The 16,337-nt window shown below is 45.8% G+C and overlaps 2 protein-coding genes across 8 annotated transcripts in view; one reads left to right on the forward strand and one right to left on the reverse strand.

The window, feature by feature from the left end:
* The window catches only part of Aqp7 (aquaporin 7), a 16,631-nt gene extending 8,549 nt beyond the window's left edge, over positions 1–8,082 (forward strand). For 3 of the 5 annotated variants that reach the window (XM_015492446.2, XM_048783507.1, XM_048783506.1), the window contains 5 exons: positions 5,526–5,652; positions 6,115–6,252; positions 6,434–6,552; positions 6,702–6,919; positions 7,257–8,082. In XM_015492446.2, coding sequence (XP_015347932.1) covers positions 5,526–5,652; positions 6,115–6,252; positions 6,434–6,552; positions 6,702–6,919; positions 7,257–7,509 — 855 coding nt within the window. In that variant the 3' untranslated portion in view covers positions 7,510–8,082. The remainder of the gene's footprint in view (positions 1–5,525; positions 5,653–6,114; positions 6,253–6,433; positions 6,553–6,701; positions 6,920–7,256) is intronic. The other 2 variants (XM_048783509.1, XM_048783508.1) reach the window with 2 other exon arrangements.
* Positions 8,083–11,354: 3,272 nt separating this feature from the next.
* Nfx1 (nuclear transcription factor, X-box binding 1) overlaps positions 11,355–16,337 on the reverse strand; it is a 73,823-nt gene continuing 68,840 nt past the window's right edge. For 2 of the 3 annotated variants that reach the window (XM_048783511.1, XM_015492449.2), the window contains one exon: positions 11,355–15,956. The gene's annotated coding sequence lies outside the window, so the exon portion shown is untranslated. The remainder of the gene's footprint in view (positions 15,957–16,337) is intronic. The other variant, XM_048783510.1, reaches the window with a different exon arrangement.

Genomic DNA, 16,337 nt, shown 5'->3' on the forward strand with positions numbered 1-16,337 from the left:
AAAAAAAAAAAAAAAAAAAAAAAAAAAAAAAAAAAAAAAGAGGAGGAGGGCTGTGACATGGTTGGGGATGGCAAAGAAAGCCCATATATAGAATTGTAGGAGATGGAATCAAGGAGACTTTGCAAGCAACAGATGTCTGATGGGCCATTCTGGAGCATGGAGCTAGTACAAGAAGAGGTGAGGTTGGTTTGGACATGATCAGGTGAGATGCCAGTGGAGAATTCAAGAGGTAATAAATTGAATACAGGGCTCTGGAGCTCCAGAGAAGTTGGGCTGGGAGGAAAGAGAGGAAATGCATTAGAATTGGGTAAAATTGTGCAGAGAGAATGAACCTGTGTGAGAAGGACTCTGGACACCTGGTTTCTTACCCTGACCCACAGAGTCACCAGCAGGTCTTGGGCAGGTCTCTTCTGGCTTTGAGCTTGTCTTCTCAGTTTTCAAGTATATAGCATCCAGCCTTCACGGGCTTTGGAGCTATTTGTGCTCTGGCTCTGCTATCTTCTAGCTATGTATGATCTTCCACCAGCATTTAAACTGCTCAGAATGTTAGTTTCCTTTTGGAAAATGGGGACACTAGCATCAAGGTGGCAGACTTGTGTGAAGAAGGCCAAGTGCCAACACTCAGCACAGAGGTGTTGATACACATGTGTTGGTCCTTGTTATTATGACAAGTGCTCTCATCTGCTTTTTCTTCCCTGCATCCCATTCTCTCACCCTCCTCCCTTACCTGCTTTGCCTCCTGAGCTGTAAGGACAGCAGCCGGATCCTGTCCCTCCTTGATCCAGGAGAAAGTAATTCATTTATGACAAGACATTCCAGTCCCATGAGGGCTGTTAAACCTTGGAACCTCAGAGGCAGGAGGGTGCCTCTTTAGAGAGCCTTTAGGGAAAGCAAGCCCACATGTCTTGATACTTGCCCACATCTGCCTTCCTTTTTTTAAAAATTTTTTATTTAGATAATCGTTGAGCACTTACTGCATACCAAACACTCTGATGCTAAACCCCTTACATGTGGCATCATCCCAAACCTCACAATGACCCTGTGAAGTAGGTACTGTTGTTAGCCCCCATTTCACAGATGGGGAAACTGAGGCTCTGTGAGACTAAATCACTGGTTTAGTCATACTTTAAGTTAAGATTAAATCCATAAGGGAATCCCATCATCATGCCACAAGAATGGGGTCCTAATTAGAGTAAGATATATTCTATACTTAAATAATGTTATCAAAATGGATTCTACTGTTATGTATAACTAAGAAGAACCAATAAAAAATACAAAATATTAAATCTAGCCCAGTCTAGTATTAATTTTTTTTCTTTTGGTATTGACATCTGAACCCAGAGCCCTTTTTATTTTCTAATTTGAGACAGAGTCTCACTCAGTTACCCGGGCTGCCCTCAAACTTGAAATCCTTCTACCTCAGCCTCCCAAGTCACTGGGATTTCAGGTGCACACCACTATGCCTGGTTTAGTATCATAATCTTGACCTTTAACCTCTATGGTCTGTCCCTTAGTTTAGAGATCACAGGCTCTTTAAGGCTGCCTTGTTAACTCCCCGCCTGCTATGATAAGACCCTTGCTTTCAGGCACTGGGTAGTTCAAGACCCCTGTCTGGGCTGCAGTTTTTCTACAGTGGGCAAAAACACTTGCTACACAGATTTGCTGTGAGGATTGAAAGGAAGCAATGCTTTTAAAAGAATGTTTAAGCTCATGTAGGACATTGTATTGTTATTATTTTTAGTTGCCAGACCTGTGCCAAGAAGTGGGGGCTTTTTCAGTTGATAGGAAACTCAGTGAATCACCAGGGTAAAGGTTTTGCAAAAAAAAAAAAAAAAAATGCTAGTGTGACCTTGGGTCCCATTTATTGCAGCCAGGATGAGGGAAGTGAGCTATTCTACTCTATGACCTCTAAGGTTATTGTCCTCAAAGCTGGCTTCCTGGCTATTGGGGGGACTTTGATGGGCTGGGTTACATTCACTTACCAGAGAGGGGAGAGGCTGGAACCATCGGTGCCCTGGAAACCCAAAGCTGTGTATGTGAGCAATAGGGCAAGGGTTGCAAACTCATATGCTACAGGGGCCAAGAATGTCAACTCAGGGTGGTAGGGACTTGGACACAGAGTGCAGACCTGTGTAAGGGTGTAACTGCCACTGCTCCAGCTGGCTGTTACCATGGAGGTGGAATACAGGCCAGCATGGCCTCAGCTTCTTATTTTGCAAGAGGAGCTGAAACTTCTGTTTTTAAAAACCAAAACCTGTGTGCTGGATGGATTAGGTATGTGCATTGCCAATTGGCAATTCTGACACAGAGAATCATGTGGGATTAATTCACTCATTCTTTTTCTTTTTTTTCTTTTTCTTTTTGGTGCCAGAGATTGAACCCAGGGGTGCTTAACCACTGAGCTACATCCTCAGCCCTGTTTATATTTTATTTAGAGACAGGGTCTCGCTAAGTTGCTTTGCACCTCACTAAGTTTCTGAGGCTGGCTTTGAACTTGTGATCCTCGTGTCTCAGCCTTCCGAGCTGCTGGGATTATAGGCATGCACCGCTGTGCTTGGCTCATTCATTATTTTTATTTATTTATTTATTTTAATTTTTATTGTTGGTTGTTACATTCATTATTTTTAACAAACATTATGTTGACATGGGGAAAGCAGAAATGAGGGACCCTCAGTCTTCAGACCCTCCATGCCTGCTTCAGTCCCTTCACCCCCTGGGAGGTCCCCCAACTAGCCTGGCATGGCCTCACTCCTCCTATTCCTGTCAGTTCCTGTCCTCTCCTGCTGCATCCTCTCCTGGCCTTAAGCCAGCCATTTCTGGGCTCCCCTGCACCTTTCCTGGGCTCCTGAGGGAACCAGTGAGCCATGCTCAACAGCCTGTCCTCTGTCCTACCTGGATATTTCACATTTTTTCAGACTTCCTTGAAACTGCTCTACATCTGTCTTTTTTTTTTTTAAATTAGCAAATAGTTTGATCTCCTGTTTGACAGAGAAAATCATTGGGCTAGCTTCCTGTGTCTACCTCCTTTTGTTCCTGTCCCTCTCACCACCTGTTACCTACCTGTGCATCCACACATTTCTCCTAAGCTAGGGTGTGTCACCTCCTTCCTGGAGGACTCCTCTATTTCAGTCCATTCCTCCAGCCCACTCAGGCCCTTTGCTCTTTTTTCTTTCTTTCTTCTATCTTCAGCACGCCCACCCATAAACATACCAAAATCTCTCCACTTAACAAAACATCTCTCCCTTCATCTTGTGAACCTGTCATTTATCACACACTCTCACTTTTCAAAGAAGTTCTCAAAGAAGTCTCTATACTGGTACATTTTAATTCTCATCAGCTGGGATTGTAGCTCAGTGCTGGAGCACTTGCCTAGCATGAGTGAGGCCTGGGGTCCAATCCCCAGCACTGCAAAAAAGTTACCTCTGCTGGGCGTGGTGGTGCCCAATTGTATTCCCAGATACTCTGAAAGCTGCAGCAGAAAGATAGATCCCTTGAGCCCAAGAATTTGAGGCCAGCCTGGGCAACATAGTGAGACCCTGTCTCAAATAAATGAATTCTTCCTTACCGCCTTACCACTTACCTATCAATCTTTCCTGGCTTCTGCCCCAACCCCCCCACGCCCATGGCCTGATAACACAGTGCTCATCATGTTACTAATGACTGCTGGATTGCCATCCAAAGGAATGTGCTTTCCAGGCAGGTCTTCATACTTGTGATCCAGAGGCTGCATATGACTAACCGAGTTGACCATGCCCTCCTTGGGAAAATCTCTCCCTGGTGCACTTTCTTTGTTCTCCCATTTTAACGCCTGCTCAGCTGAGGTTTCTAACATTCACCCATAAATGCTGACTCTAATCAGCCTCCAGCTGTGTGCCCCCCCTTCTCCTGGGGCCCTGTTCACCCATGGCTTCATTGCAGTTCTCATGTCCATAATTATTTAGATTTTCTATTTCCTAAGCTTTAGAGCAGAACTGGTCAAGGGAAATAGAATTTGAGTCACATACTTTAAAATTTTCTAGTAGCTACATTAAAAAAGTAAAGAGCAACAGGTGAGAATAAGTTGTATGTTATTATATTTAACCCATGTATCCAAAATCCAACATGTAGTCAATATAAAATTGTTAATTCACATTCTCCACTTCCAACTAAATCTTTGAAATCTGGCATGTGCTTTACACTTAGAGCAGATCTCAATTGGACAGTCCCATTTTAAGTGCATAACAGCTGCATGTGGTCACATAACTAGATATCCTTGATATCCTTTTGTTGTTGTTGTTGTTGTTTGGTTCTGGGGATTGAACCCAGAGGCACTTAGTCACTGAGTTACATCCCATACCTTTTTTTTAATATTTATTTTTTAATTGTAATTGGGCACAATACCTTTATTTATTTTTATGTGGTGCTGAGGATTGAACCCAGGGCCTTGCACATGCTAGGTGAATGCTCTACCACTGAGCAACAACCCCAGTCCCAGCCCCAGACCTTTTTATTTTTTATTTTGAAATAAGTTCTAAGTTTCTGTTGGCCTCGCTAAGTTGCTGAGGCTGGCCTTAAACTTACAATCCTCCTGTCTCAGCCTCCTGAGTCACTGGGATTACAGGTGTGTGCCACTATGCCTAATTTTTCACATATCTAGATAACTTGCATAACACATATCTAGACTCTGATTTCTAGAAGCTGGACCTAAAACGCATGGACATTTCAAAGAAGGTGACTTCTAAGTTTGATCTTACAGAATATTAATTTTTTCAGAATATAGGATCAAGTATTCCGGCAGAAGGAACAGTATATCCAACACAGAGGCCTGAGACAGCAAGGAATGCATGGAGCAATGCAATTGTTTGATTTGAGACCATCTGTCATGGATCTGATCATGTTTCACTGTGTTACAGGCTGTGTGACCTTGGATAAGCCATTCAATTTCTTTTTTTTTTTTAATATTTTTTTAGTTGTTTATGGGCCTTTATTTTATTTATTTATATGTGGTGCTGAGAATCGAACCCAGTGCCTCACACATGCCAGGCAAGTGCACTGCTGCTGAGCCCCAGCCCCAGCCCCAGCCCCACCATTCAATTTCTTGAAGCTTCACTTTGCCCATCTATCAGTTGGGGAGAATAATAGTGCTCCGCATAGAAATATCCTTCAGGTTGGCCTGAAGTGTAAGATGCTTTGAGGGGTGCATCCCCTCTTTGAAGCCCTGCTCACAACCCAAACTACAGGTGAGGGCTCAAGGTCAAGGTGCCTGGATATATCTTAGGAGCCTCTGACTTTCCCACCTGTCCCTGACTTCTTTCACCTAGCTCTCACTGGCTCAGGTATGAGAGATCTCTATGGGGTAAGGGAGGAGAGGCCATGAGAGAGAAGGCTCTGGAAAAAAGAGGGCACAGCAGAGGGTCTTTAAGGGCAATACTGGGGAGGCCTAGGACATGGGGGTGGTGAGGAGCTAGAACTGACTTCTGAGCTCTCCTCTGGGGTTGGGACTTCTGGACAGGCAGCCACCTCAGAAACCTTTTTTTTTTTTGCAGGTATTTGGCCTTGGTTCTATAGCCCATATGGTTCTAGGAGGGAAAAAATTTGGGAGCTACTTGAGTGTCAACTTGGCTTTTGGCTTTGGAGTCACCATAGGAATGCATGTGGCAGGCAACATCTCTGGTGAGTAAGCCCAGACCCTTCTGATTGGGCAAGACCAGGTATTCCTGACAAGCTGTTTCCTGCCCACCTCCAGCCAACCTTGTCTCTGATACAGCTGGTGCCTCACCCTCACTGGCTACCTGGAGGGAGGATGTGCCTCTGAACCCCTTGCCTTGGCTGCATGTCTTCCCCAGACTCTTCATGAACCCTTTTGACAGCACCCCTGCCCCTGCCATTTTTACATGCTGGGTCATCTTAGGGAAATTATTCACCTCTGTTTCTCGTTTTCCTTGATGGTGAAAAGGAGATGGTGGTCCTTACTTTGTGGCGACCATTGTAAGGGTTCAATGAGAGAGCCTTTGTTACAGTACACACTCCATAAACACTCACCATTACTATTTATTATTGCTGTTGCTGTCAATATTATTCATCTTATCCTTTGTTTCTGCTCTCAATCTCCCCTACACCTGCCCCTCCCCACAGGGGCCCATATGAATGCAGCTGTGACCTTCACCACCTGCGCTTTAGGTCGCATGCCTTGGAGGAAGTTTCCTGTGTATGTTCTGGGTCAGTTTCTGGGCTCCTTCATGGCTGCTGTCACCATCTACAGCCTCTTCTATAGTGAGTGTTCTCTCCCGGGTAGTCTGCCTCCAGTCTCAGCCTCCTCTGAAACATGGGCAGATCAGGTCTTGGTGTTCCGGTTCTGTAAAAATGTCTGGGAGAAAAGGCCTTGGAGGTGCTTCCCAACCCTCACCCTATAATCTGGGATGTTGGTGGGGTATAACTCAGTCTGTCTCCACAGCGGCCATTATCCACTTCTCCGGCAACCTTCTGACAGTGACTGGTCCCACGGCCACTGCTGGCATTTTTGCCACTTACCTTCCTGAACACATGATATTGTGGAGGGGCTTCCTGGATGAGGTCAGTAGTGTAGGGTGATAGAAGAAAAGACTTCTGGATGGGGACTGTACCAAGACATGTCTCCGCCAGGGTGTTTGGATTTAGGGTACAATGGAGACTCCGTGGCTTGGCTAGGGCCTCAGTGGGCTGCCATGTCATCTACTCCCCAGATGTTTATCACAGGAATGCTCCAGCTGTGTCTCTTTGCCATCACGGACAAGGACAACAATCCAGCACTTCGAGGGACAGAGGCTCTGGTGGTCGGCCTCCTCATTGTCATCATCGGAGCGTCCCTAGGCATGAACTCAGGATATGCTATGAACCCATCCCGGGACCTGCCTCCTCGCTTCTTCACTTTCATTGCTGGCTGGGGCAAACAGGTGTTCAGGTACTGCCCTTGCCAAGCCCCATTCCTGTGAGTTTTCTGTGGGGCCCCTGCTTGCAGAGGGGTGGGGCAACCTGAGCAGCCGCCTAGGAGAGTCCTGCAGAACATCCAGATAGCTCAGGGAGCTGGGGTGGGTCCTGATGTTTTCCCAGACCAGCACAGATGTAGACCTTGCTCTGGGACTGTCAACCCTACCCCTGAATCTGGTTGGGGCGGGCCAGGGCCCCTGGCAAGGGTGTCTCCTGGGGTGACTCCTCTGCTCACTCTGTCTTGGCCTGAGGTGGATGCTAGTGCCACCCTGGGCATTGGCCTCCTCAGCAGTCCTGTCTCTTGCCTGCAGTGCTGGGGACAACTGGTGGTGGGTGCCAGTGGTGGCACCACTCCTAGGTGCCTACCTAGGTGGCATCATCTATGTCATCTTCATTGGCTCCAGCATCCCACGGAAGCCTCAGAGTTTGGAGAACTCCATGGTGTGCGAAGATCACAGGATAACTGAATTGCCCAAGACCAGCCCATCCACGACCTCCCCCATTGCCCCTTCAATCCAGCCTGTCCCATCCTTAAGTGGCTCCATGCCTTTAGAGCAGTTCTAAGTTGAGACTGTCATCCCAACGTACCCTAATAAAGAAAGCCTTGTCCCACAGTGGCACCCTCACTTTGTGGGGCCTCCTGTGGTTGGGCTTCCCTCCTGGCTCCTTCCAGGAGCTCCAGGTTTATGCCTTAGCTCAAGTCTGGAGCATAGAGCTGAGAGGCCTCAACTCTCTCCAGCACAGGAGCTGGGGTGTTCCCTGAGGGAGAATTGGGAGGAACTGACCTGTGGCCTTAGGGTGAGGTGACAGGCATAGAGGACTCTGAGGGGAGTGATTTGATGTAAGGCCCAGAACTATCTGGGGGTGGGGGCAACTTTGGGCATATCTTGAGGGTACCTTGTGATAGGATTCTAGAGTCCCCCCATTTGTCCCTTCTTTAGCCACGGCCAGTTCTTGGACCAGACAAAGCAAGATCAAGAGTGCAGATCAGAATTTCTCAACATTTTTTTCATTAGTGCCTTCAGCATTCTTTTAAATATTTTCTTAATGACATTTTTTTAATACCACAGGTATACTAAACCTATGTTTACTTACTCTATCCGTGCTTCATACATAAAAATAATGAGACTCTTTTCATTCTTGTTCCAATTTTCATTCCCTTGAAGATGCGTGGTATGGACTGAAAGCTAGTAAGGGGTTGGACTCGTCTTCCTCCTTCCTGAAATAAGAGTTCTCACACATTAAGGAGTTCCAGAGTTGGGAAGGAAGATGTAATGAGGGAAATATTTTAGATCAGTAAAAAGGCAAGAAAAAGTCTCACAGAGTTCATAGGAAACAGGTCCAGAGTCTGGGTGGCAGCTTGGCAGCCAGGATATGTTGATGATGGGGCCAGGCAGAAACCAGCCATCCTGCTTTCTGGGATGTAGAAGGCAGCATCACCTGTGGTTCTTGTTGTTGTTCATATATTTAGCATTTACTGTGTGCAGACCATGCCTGGTCACTGAAGATGCCTAATGGCTAAGGCGAGGTCTCTACCATTAAGGAATGCAGAATAATGGAGGATAGGTACTTATGAAAAACGAGCTAGAAAGTAGGATGTTTAGCGCTCAGAGGGGGTCTTACAGCCAGCCTCCAGTCTTCTCAGAGGAGGAGGCAGAGTGGAGTGGGGATTAGGGTGTCCTTTCTGGGGCTAAGAGACATCTGACAGTTTGAAGGGACAGGAGTCAGAGGATAGGCTTCCTTCTGGTGGGAGAATGGTGAGATGATGGAGAAAGCCCACCTAAGCTGAGTGTGCAGGATGCAGGCAATGGGGGAGACTGGTCTACAGAGAACATGGAGAGAGGCAATAATCCAGGAGCAGTAGCAGGTACCTACTGGGTCAGCACTGTGGGTGGAAATTACTGATGGGATTTGATCAATGTCTAGGAGGTATAACTAGCAGGACTTAGGCTTGGTTTGGATGAAGGAGTGGGTGAGGGACAGGGAGAAGTCAATGATGACTTCCGGTTTCTGGCTTGGATGTGGGGGGTTGGTAATGTCACCACTGAAAGCAGAATACAAGGGAGGACTGATTTGGAAAGGAAGATAAGTAACATCACAGACATTTGAGTTGCCTATGGCACTTGAGGCGGATGGGTGAGAGACGTGTGATATCTTGGGCAAATTAATCTCTCTGGGTCTTGATCTTCTTATTTGTTTTTATTTATTTTTTATGAAGTGCTGAGGATCGAACCCACGGCCTCGCACGTGCTAGGCAAGTGCTCTACCACTGAGCCAAAACCCCAGCTTGATCTTCTTATTTGTAAATGAGGATAAGAGTATAACTTACCATGCTAAATGTGCTAATACATGTAAAATGCTGAAAAACAGTGCTGCACCAAGTAAGTGCTCAATAATTGCAGTTGAGCCTTTTATGTGGTCTGGAGCTCAGAAGAGAGCTAAAGGCAGAGATTCATGGCTTTGTGGAGATGTACTGTTTCATGGAAGAGTGAAAGGAGAGTCAGGGAGCAGGGCACAAGTTGGGTGGTCAAGAGGCACTGGTAGCAACTCAGATGTCCACCAATAGAGGAAGAGATATACATGTTGCTATACAATCACCAATAACAGAATATTATACAACAAAGAAAATTAAGGCACAACAGGTACCTGTAACAATATGGAGAACATTTGAAGGCATAGAAAGCAATACAGTAGACTCTATACAATATGATTCCAGTTTTTTGGGGATTGAGGATTGAACCCACTGGTGCTTAGCAACTGAGCCACATCCCCAACTTTTTTTAAAAAAATATTTACTTTTTAGTTGTAGTTACACATAATACCTTTATTTATTTGTTTTTGTGTGGTGCTGAGAATGGAACCCAGGGCCTTACACATGCTAGGTGAGCGTTCTACCACTGAGCGACAACCCCAACACCCCCAACTCTTTTTATTTTATTAATTTATTTTAAAATATTTTTTAGTTAGAGGTGGACACAATATTTTATTTTTATGTGGTGCTGAGGATCAAACCCAGTGCCTCACACATGGTAGGCGAGCACTCTACCTCTGAGCCACAACCCCAGCCCTCTTTTTATTTATTTATTTATTTTTGTGGGGGTGTCGGGGATTGAACCCATTTATTTTTTATTTTGAGACAGGGCTTCACTAAGTTGCTTAGGGCTTTGCTAAGTTGCTGAGGCTGTTCTTGAACCTGCAATCCTTCTGCCTCAGCCTCCTGAGTTGCAGGGATTACAGGCATGTGCACCCAGCTTGATTTCAGTTTTACAGATGAAAGACAAGAAAAATTAATATATCCTTCAGGGCACATACATGTATGTGATAATACTGTTGAAAAAAAATGATTTCCCCAGGGAGATAGGGGTGTTACCTAGAGCTCAAAGGTATTGTAAGCTTTTAATAATTTTCTAGTTCTGGGGCTGGAGGTAAATTTATGAATGTTATGCTTGGGTTTAGATGTGCTAAAACATTTAGAATTTGTTATGTGGTAACATAAATGTGATATATATTTATGTATGTATGGATCATGTAAATGTGATATGTATTTTTGTATGCATGGGTCATGTATCTAAAAACACAAAGAATAGCTGCAGAGGGCTGGGGATATAACTCGGTTGGTAGAGTGCCTTGCATGCTTAAGGCCCTGGGTTTTAATCCCCAGCACTACCAAAAAAATATTAAAAAAAAAAAAGAATAGCTGCAGTGTAAGAATTGGGGCTGGGGGCTGGGCATGGTGGCTCACTCCTGTAATCCCAGGAGCTGAGGTGGCTGAGGCAGGAGGATCACAAATTCCAAGTCAGTCTCAAAATAAAACATAAAAAGCAGGGAATGTGGCTCACTGGTTAGGCAACCCTGAGTTCAATTCCTGGTTCAAAAAAAAAAAGGATTGGGGTTGGGGATGACAAGTATGGCCTGCTAAAATCACAGAGAATCCAGGGATGGAGGGGAGAGGCTTATGTCTGATGTCCATGCTGAGAGGAACAGAGTCAGGGGAAGCAGGGCCAACAGTGATCAGGGAAGGGCTGACAGTCAGCTATACAGGGCCTCCCTCTTTGATCCTGTTGCATTCCTTTCCCCTCTCAGCTTCAGTGGTCCCATGAGCATGAGGTGGCCTTTTTCATTCCTGATATTTCAGAGGAACATGATCCTAAGACCTCAATCACATGAGAGGCAGATCTCTGGGTCCTGCCCTCCTCTATCCCTCACCGAACACTCTGGCATCCTCATGTTCTCGGGAGGTGGCCCTGGAGGTGTTACTAATCAGTGTGGGGTGTTTTTCACTCAACTGGGGATAGAAATCATGAAAAGGCAAAGCATAGCTCTTTCTGATGATCCCAGCTCTTAGTGTTAACAGCTAATCTGAGAATTCTTTAGCTCAGTTGAGATAGAAATCACAAAGAGGCAAGCAATACCATCTGAATGAGGCTTTATTGGGGTGTGTGCTTGAGTACAAGGGAAACAGTGCATGGACAGGTTTCCTGAACCGTTTGCTGAGGACACCAGGAGCAAAGCTAACACAGAAGGGGTGGGATCCGGCAGGCACAGTCAGCTGTTGCACACTGAGCTCAGAATTTCTGCACACTTGTTTTCAGATCTTTGTTCTCAGCACCAGGCTTTTCCCTTGATACTGGGATCTGCACATGTGCACTCAGTCTGTCTGCACTCAGCTTACAAAAAATGAAAGAGGTGCTTACTCTGCCACCTGAAGAAGGTCAGTTAAGTTCAGGCCCATTGTACATGTAAAGGTTGCTGGAAAGCTTGGGGAAAGGAGTGAGCAGCTCCTGAACTTGGTCATTGGTGGAAACAATTATTCAAAAACAACTTACATTGAGCAGGAAACCTTGGTGGGGGAAGCAGGGCCCTCCTTGCTGTTTCAGAAGCAGGACAGCCAATAGGTCCATCTGCCTGCTTTCCACTGCCCTGCCAATAAACCTTGTAGGAGGTTTATTGCCTGTACCTATTTTAGGTTCTGGTCCCAATGTCAGGCTCTGATGAGTCCTGACCGCAGTCACAGAGCAAGTCTTCCTATTCTCTCAGCAGACACTGGTTGAAAGCCTACAGTATGGCACATGACATTCTAGTGTTGAGGATATAGGCACAAGGAAGACAAACAAAAGTCCTTGTTCTTACTGAACTCACATCCTGTGCAAAATATATGGTATGTTAATGATAGACGCTAAGAAGGAAAATCAGGAAGGGGGAATGGGAAGTGTGGGGAAGTGAGAAAAGCAGAAAGCCTCATTGAGAAGACAATTTTGAGGAAGGACCTGGAGGGGCTGAAGGATGAGCCATGTGAACACATGAGGAAAATGTATGCTAAGCTGAAGAAATGGCTGGTGAAAAGCCATAAAGAAGGAAGTTAAGAGGGGCTGCTGAGCTGGAAGGGAAAGAGGGAGTGGGAAGTGGAAGAAGATGAGGTCAGAGAAGTGAGTGGGTGGACTGAGGACAGGCCCAGGGGAGGAGAGGACAAGGGTTGGGCAGGAGTGAGGGAAGAAGTCTTTAGAGAATGGCAGGAAGGAAGCAGCAGGAATGGGTGAGATGGGCATCACAGAACATGGGTTCTTTTTTTTTTTTCTTTTTCATTTTTTTAGATGTTGATGGATCTTTATTTTATTCATTTATTTATATGTGGTGCTGAGGATTGAACCCAGTGCCTCACACATGCTTGGCAAGTGCTCTACCACTGAGCCACAACCCCAGCCCACCTTATGGGTTCTTGCTCTTGGCTTTGGGAATGTGTACCCCCGCCCCCCACATACCCACATTTCTTTCCTCCCATTCTCCCAATCCCAGCACAGACTATGTGATCTGAACAGTACCCTTCCACTCTCTGGGCCTTGGTTTCCTGTCTATTCAATGAAACTTGGATCTGTTAGTGTCTGCGGGTCTCCTAGCTCTGACTTCTGGCACTTTGTAGCCTCATGCTATGATCCCTCTCCATCCTGCCCCTTCTCCAGCTGAGATGGGGATAGCAATGGGACAGGAACAACTCCTAGTCCTTCCAAGGTTTTGCAAAGGTTTGATCCTCCGCCTGGTGATCTCAGCTTGGCCAAGAGCCTCTTATTCCCTGTCTGGCTCACTCTCTCTTTCTCCTAGGGCTTCTAAGGAAAAATAGCAGTACCCTGATCTGGCTGGTTTTACTGTTTCCTCCCTCAGATGGGTTCCTGAAGTTTAGGAAGCAGCAGCCATTTTAGGCTCAGCCCTAGGGCTGATAAAGCTGTGGCCACTCCCAATAGTGCAGCCCAATTTTGGCTCCACACCCATTTCTGCACTGGTCTTAGAGTGGGAACAGTAGAGCATAGTGATCTCAGCCATTCTGCATATAGCATGGGCTTATGCTGAATACACCAAAGCCAGCCTGCCTGGATTCAAACATCTACTCTGCCACTCACTAGCCATATGACCTCAGTTAAGATGGGATAATAATCTAATTTTACAGAGCTGCATGAAGACAGGGGAGTATATATGTTTGCTGTTAGCACTACGCACCCTCTTGTATCTTCATGTCGTCAGGCCCATCTTACAAGGAAGCTAGAGAGATGGGCCGTACAGGGGACTCTAGCCTTGTCAATGTGTCTCTGAAGCCTGTGCATTAACCTGGTACCTGAAGATGTGACCTTAACTAGTTTGTTTGGTTTTAAATTGTGAAATATTATTTTGTAAGCAAGGGTACAAATAACATATAGGAACAGTGAGAATAACAATAAAACACTTAGGAAATAACGACCAGGTGCAGGGGCTGGGTTGTGGCTCAGTGGTAGAGAACTTGCTTAGCATGAATGAGGCACTGGTTTTGATTCTCAGCACCACATTAAAAAAAAAAAAGTCCAACAACAACTAAAAACAAAACAAAACAAAAGAACAACCAGGTGCAGTGGTGCATGTGAATAGTTCCAGCTACTAAGGAGGCTAAAGCAAGAGGATTAGATTGCTTGAGCCCAGGAGTTTTGAGGTCAGCCTTGGCAATATTGGGAGACCCTGTCCTAAAGCAAACAAACAAAACAGTAACAAAAACAATAAAACTTCCCAAATTTAAAACAATCTAACACTACAATGTCTACCACTGAACTTTGGGTGGATTATTTAACCTTTCTAGGCCTTAATTTCTTTACCTGTAAAGGAGGATAATGGATAATGAAGTTCAGTGAAAGTGAAGTGCTTCAGGTTTAATTCTGCCACTAGCATTACCATGTGATGTAGCAAGGCTGGGTGGAGTTTGCAAGAGTTCACAGTCTTGGGATTCTTGTTTGTGTCCAGGGGCCAAGGTAGAAATGCTAGAGGGCATCTGTAGAGGTTACTCTGGATCCTGGGGGAGGATTGGGTGAGTGGAGGCTGTAGGCTGAGAGGCTGGGTCAGGGATTGAGGGAGAAGACACAAAACTCAGAGCCACATAACCCAGGCACACTTGAGGCCATAAATCTTGAACTGAGTCTCCAGGGACCCAATAAGGCTGATAAGGAGAATTCCTCAAATGAGGGCTGCAACAGGTCATGGGATGAGCCCTGCCAGGCCCTTTAAGAATGTGTTCCTGCCTCCATTCTGTCATTCCCTCATATTTGTCCTGGCCTCTGGCTCTAGGTCAGGGGATAGCAAAGAAAAGATGATGCATCAGGCCACTCTTGTTCACCAGGGACATGAGGTGGCTGTGCTGCAGAAGCAGAGAGCCATGGTAGAATAGGAAGCAAGGCAGACAGTGGATGGAGGTGCCACTCCTCAGCTCTTCCACCCTGTTCTCAGCTCCCTGTCCCCTTGATGATAGAACGCTCAGGGCTTAGTCCTTGTGCCTCTTCTCTTTCCCCGCCCTCCAGTTATGATCTCATCAGCCTTTAAATACCATTATATGCAACAGATCCCCAAATTAGATCTCTAGCCCAGTCCAAACTCCAGACTTCAGACTCCCATGTACAACCACCTACTGGACAGATTTTCATCCCCCAAACCTGCTCCTCCCACATTCTTTCCTATCTCAGTAAATGGCAAATTCAGTCTTCCAACTGCTCAGGCCAAAAACGTTGAAGTCATTCCTGACTCCTCTTCTCTCTCACATCCCACATGTCAGTAAATCTCTTAGGTGTTACCTGCAAATGTATCCAGAATACAACCACTTTCACCACCCCAGCTCAAGTCACTATTGTCTCTCTGATTTCAGCAGTGATCTTCTTTATTTATTTATTTATTTTTCCACCTCTCCAGTGCTAGGGATCAAACTCAGGGCCTCATGCATGACAGGTAAATGCTCTACCACTGAGTCATATCCCCAGCCCTACAGCAGTGGTCTTCTGACGGTTTTCCTAAACCTCTTCCCTTGCCCAGGCATCTAGACTCAATACAGAAGCTGGATGATTATTTTTAAAAATGTGTGAGATCTTTCCTGTCCTAAATCTTCCAGTGGCTGACAAGGCCTGACACCAACAAATTCTGTTACCTTTCCGATCCCTGCTACTCTCCCCTACAGCCCGATGGCCTTGCTGTTCCTTCACGGTGCATGTTTCCACTGTAGAACCTTTGCAATGGCTGTTCCCTCTGCCTGGAATAGTCTTCCTTCAGATATCTGCATGCCTTATGTTTTCCCCCTGTGCCTATGCTCTGTATATCAACAAGTAGAGAGAAGGCAGTATTAAAAAAAGGAATGCAAATGTGATAAATTTTAAATACACCGGTTATAAATGCCACTCAAATGTTTTAAATAGTTTTCCTGAGGCAATGTGAACACTCCACCACCCATCTGGTTTGGGGATCCATACTGCACCCTAGTGGTCATTGTGGGAAAAGTCCTATCCTCTGGTTATTCTGCTTGGGGTCATAGATATAAGCTTTGTTCCCATTTGACCTGACCTGGGCCATCTTCCTCCAGGGACTCCAAATGAGCTGTCCAAGTTGCCTCTGCTTGGCGTGAGAAGATACAGGAGTTCAGTAGGAATTTCAGATCCTCAGTTGTCCACTGAGTGAGCTGGGTAAGTGATCTAACTCTCCCCACTAGTGAAGGGGTTTCAAATACATATTTTCTGGGGCTTTGAGGAATGAAAAAGAACATAGAAGGCACTGTGTTGAGTACCTTCTATGTTCTCTATAACTGTTATCTACTTTTAGAAGAGACTCCTGGACAAGTGTGAGGAGATGAGGACTTGACTCACTCATGTTGGGTGAAGTGGGTGAAGGGAGTACATGGTGAGGTGACTGAAAGCTACTGTCCTTGCCAAGGCAGTTGACTACTGTTGTTCCTCCCCTGACCCCCAGTAGTTACTTGCTGAGGCTGTCCTGGTATAGGCTTGAGGCTTGACTATGCTGATGCCATGTGGCATGGGGAGACTCTCTTGATCTTTATGACCCAAGTGTTACCCTCAAGATAACTCAGGACAGCACATGGGCAGGACCCATTACCTCAGATGCAG

Source organism: Marmota marmota, unplaced genomic scaffold (genome assembly GCF_001458135.2).
Source record: "Marmota marmota marmota unplaced genomic scaffold, marMar, whole genome shotgun sequence".
Classification (NCBI taxonomy): Eukaryota; Metazoa; Chordata; class Mammalia; order Rodentia; family Sciuridae; genus Marmota; species Marmota marmota.